General features: G+C 43.5%; 1 protein-coding gene across 1 annotated transcript in view; it reads right to left on the reverse strand.

The window, feature by feature from the left end:
• Positions 1 to 4,273, reverse strand: part of ALKBH3 (alkB, alkylation repair homolog 3 (E. coli)) — a gene marked incomplete at its 5' end in the record, with an annotated part of 17,241 nt that overhangs the window by 5,124 nt on the left and 7,844 nt on the right. Inside the window, 1 exon segment of the mRNA XM_009076960.1 lies at positions 4,207 to 4,273. This exon segment is cut by the window's right edge and continues 34 nt beyond it. Within this exon segment, the coding sequence (XP_009075208.1) occupies positions 4,207 to 4,273 (67 nt within the window).

Here is a 4,273-nt window from a genome sequence, read left to right on the forward strand (position 1 = left end):
GGAGGACCTAACCAGCTAACCTGGTACTGTCTCAGAGTAGAACAGAGCCAAGCAATAGTAAGAGGTAGTGAGGCTGTGTCAGAAAAACCCATCTGCCAGAGTGAAGTCAGGAGTAGGAGGATGAAGTCGTGTACAGGTGGGACAAGGTTGAGGCCTGAGGCTGTGTGGAGAATGGGAGGAGCTCATGGTGGCACAGTGGTGACACGAGACTTTAGGCAAGCACGGGAGGACTTGTTGACTAACCCAATAGCTTTGTGTGAAACCTGGATGAATCACAGCTCCAAAGCAAAGTAGTTGTCTCCTGGTTTAGGTGTAGGCAGAAGCTATGATTGGGAGGAACAAGAAAGCAAGAGAAAGTTAAACTAATTTACCTGAACTAGAAAATAAGAGAAACCAGATCTGTAGGCTTTGAAGTACTAAGTAGGTATCCAAAACACCCTAGAAACCACTTAAAGCAAAGGAAAAATATCAGCTGCAAGCACACAGCTGGTGCAAAGAAAGAGAAAAAGCAGTATTTCGAAGAGAGAAGCTTACAAAGAGAAACTCCAGCAGGTAAGTAAACAGTTTCTGGCACTATGTTAATTTCCAAGTCTCCTTATTGCAGGGGGGAATTTACACCTGAAAAATATCTGTAGCTTTTTCTGCATTCACTGGGCTGAAATCCCAGTTAGAATTATTTGTACTTTTCCACAAGGGATGCTTGTTTAAGCAGATTCAAATAGGTTATGCAAGTCTCTACACTCCTTCACCATCTATTCTATGACAAACACTTACTCACTCAGTACAGTACTCACCAAAAACACAGGACTGAGCCTTTCCTTCCCCTCACCCCACCACAGTTTTCAGGAAAAAAACCCAAAAAACCACTTGCACCTAAGAAACTCTTTTTTTCTGTTTTTACTATGGAAAAAAAGATTTGATTTTGTGACCATTTCAGAGTGGCTTGTATAAATTACCAACTTGCTACCAGAAAAACATCAACATTCACACAAACATGCACCAAAAACCCCAACCCACCAACACTACTGGTTGTCTTTTCAGTTAAACAGGATTTTAGTCACCAAAATACTTCATCAAATGAACTTATGAGCAAATGAAGTAAGTTCATTTCAATATACAATCTGGAATATATTTGTAGAGACACTAACATGACCTGAAGTCTCTGATCCAGTATTCTTCAACAGCCCTTCAACACCTTACCTCACTTGTGGTACACACTATTATGTGTACAGCACGTGATCCCACACAGGCAAACACTATTTTCCTTTCCAGTACCATTTATCCACATAAATGTTCTGCCAGAGGATTTCTCACCTCGTATGTTCATTGCATCCTTCATCTCAAGATACTTAAAAGCACTTAGAAGAGCAGAGGGAAATGAAGGCCTTTGAAACCCCAGAATGGTGGAATGTTTGCCCTAAAAGAGGTTTGATTTTTGGAGGCAAAGGGTTCACTTTCCCTTCTGATGAAGACTAACTCTGGAAGCCCCAGTGTTGATGCTGGAAGATTACAAACCAAGGAGAGCCTGAATGCCTGTGCTGACTGTTAATTTGGATTCCTTTTCCTTAGACTACATTCCTCTACGTGTAACTTGCTTTTCAACAAAGTAATGATCAAACTTCAAATATCCACAATCAGTTTAAACTCTCTCTTAAGGAGGGAGAGAATGCTACAGTACAAGAGAGCATGAAAATGACTTCTCTGGTTGTACAGCCTGAAAGGTTGTCATTTCCATCAGAGCCTCTTGTAACTCCCACTTGGCAAAGCATCTAGTGTGTCATAGGATGCTCTCAGAAAATTGCAGGCTTTGGGAATGTGCAAAGAATACATAATGCCTGCCATGCAATTATTAACTGTGAGTTCCCTCAGGCACAGGATGCACTTGATAGCAGCTTACTCAAAGATCACTCTGTGCATGGGGATTCTCCCTTAAAACAGGTATGTCACACTTGAACAGGGACACACAGGTGTTCCTTGATTTCCTATTCCTTCACAGGCAGCAAGACTCAGCTAGTCAGAAATATCCTGTCAAAGGCACTGAGGGAAAGAAAGACAAGGAGAGCCTGAGGGATACATCCACAGAAAAATCATCCATCTCAGGAGGAAAGGGAAGGAAGGAAGGCAGCCAATTACAGACTGCACAGACTGAATTCCCCCTTTCACTTAGAGTGGGTTTCTGCTCACAAAATAGAAAACAGGGAAAAAAGACATCTCATTCAGGAGCTGGGATTGATTTTTAAGAGGGAACCTGCAAAGTTTGTACTGCAATCTAAGTGGCTTTTCTTCTGAACCATCAGTGGGGAACACAGGCACTTCTAGGAAAGGAATCCAAGCACCATTTACAGCTTCCCAGAGGAATGAACTTTCCAGCTGACATTTTGTTATCAGCACAGCATCAAAGATACCTACTCATGCTATGCTCACTTATATAATGCTCAGGTTATGTGATCTCATGCTCAGGGCCCAGGATTAAATACACTTCAGACAACAAAGAATTTACAAATTAGAGAGCTGGTGAAAAACACAAACTATTTCTTTGTTTTCTGGTTCAATTTCTGCCCTTTGCTGTTGATGACTCTAGGAGACCCAAGGTGACTTGATGTAGAGATTCAGTATGTCAGCATAGTTTTCCAACAGGCTGATGATAATCACCTCTGCTTTCTCTATTTCTTACTCAGAATAAATAGCAATATCAGGAGACAGCAAACTTCTTCTCAAAGTTCCCAAAGACTTACCCAAGCAGAAAATACATCTGAAACAGGCCACCCTAAAATAAGACCTGTATTCCCAACAGAGGTGAATCCTTTACTTGGACAAACACAAACTGCAAAGTTGAATTTGGCTTGTAACCAAAGCATTCCCAAGCACAGTGTTTTATCTAGAAAGACTATTCACTATTGAATCACCAACTAAATCCTGACAGAATATTCCACAAGCTCCTTATCAAAGTAAAGGATCTCTGTTTAGTCTGTGAAGTATGATGTGACAGTTTCCATGGTATTTTATGGAAAATAAATGAGCTTTTCCCCTTTGTTCCCTGTCCCTCAATCTGAGTGCACACACACATCAAAACGCAAATGTTGTTAAAAGGATTTTTACTTGCAAGAGCAGTCAGAACTACTCTTCATCCCACACACACTGAGCATTACATAATGTTGGCCTGGGTTTAAGGGAATGGTATCAAACCTAATTCATTTGCACAGTGCAAGTCCAATTCTAGCATCACTGATCTTAAGTACTAGGAGAGGCCCTTCTTGGGGCAGAAGAGTGCCCAGGATGCAATTTCACTGTAACACTACAGTGCTGCATGTTGTTAGTGCAGCCCCATTCCCATCCTCAGCATGTCACATCCCATGCAACTCGATGCCTTTGCTTATTCCACAGAACTCTGAGTTGTGCTTTCATTAACTATGAAATAGTTAGTGGTTGGTGTGGGGAAGAAATTGAGAGCAGCAACCAGGAAAAAGACTTGGGGGTGATGGTGGATGAGGAACTCCTCATGAGCTGCAGTGTGAGTTCAGCCCAGAAACCAACCTAGGCCTGGGCTACATCTGAAGGAGTGTGGGCAGCAGGTCAAGGGAGGTGATTCTTCCCCTCTGCTCTGCTCTGGTGAGACCCACCTGGAATACTGCACACAGCTCTGGTGTCCTCAATGTAAGAAGGACATGGAAACGTTGGAGCAAGTCCAAAGGGGGCCCCCAAATTGCTAAGACTGGAGCACCTCCTCTATGAGGACAGGCTGAAAGAGTTGGGGCTGTTCAGCCTGGAGAAGAGAAGGTTGCGTGGAGACCTCAGAGCACCTTCCAGGAGCTGAAGGGGCTCCAGGGAAGCTGCAGAAGGATTCTGTGCTAGGAGCTGCAGTGAAAGGGTAATGGGTTCAAATAGAAAGAGGAAAATTTAGGCTAGATATTAGGCAGAAGTTTTCCCTGTTCTGGTGGTGAGACACTATCCCAGGTTGCCCAGGGAGGCTGTGGCTGCCCCGTCCCTGGCAGTGTTCACAGCCAGGTTGGATGAGCCTTGAGCAACCTGCTCTGGTGGGAGGTGTCCCTGCCCAGGGCAGGGGTTGAGCCTGGATGATCTGTAATGTCCACTCCAACCCCCAAAATTCTATGAATCTATGAAGGGCTTTAGTAATTTAATTCCTCTAAACAGCAGTAAAATAACAAACATGCTAGTAGCTGTAAGACTCTCTGCTGTAACACTCACAGGGGAGGGTTTCTTCCTCATCTCGAAGGTCCGAGTAGCACCAAAGCTCAGCGAGGCAATGACAGGA

Source organism: Acanthisitta chloris, unplaced genomic scaffold (genome assembly GCF_000695815.1).
Source record: "Acanthisitta chloris isolate BGI_N310 unplaced genomic scaffold, ASM69581v1 scaffold5516, whole genome shotgun sequence".
Taxonomy (NCBI): Eukaryota; Metazoa; Chordata; class Aves; order Passeriformes; family Acanthisittidae; genus Acanthisitta; species Acanthisitta chloris.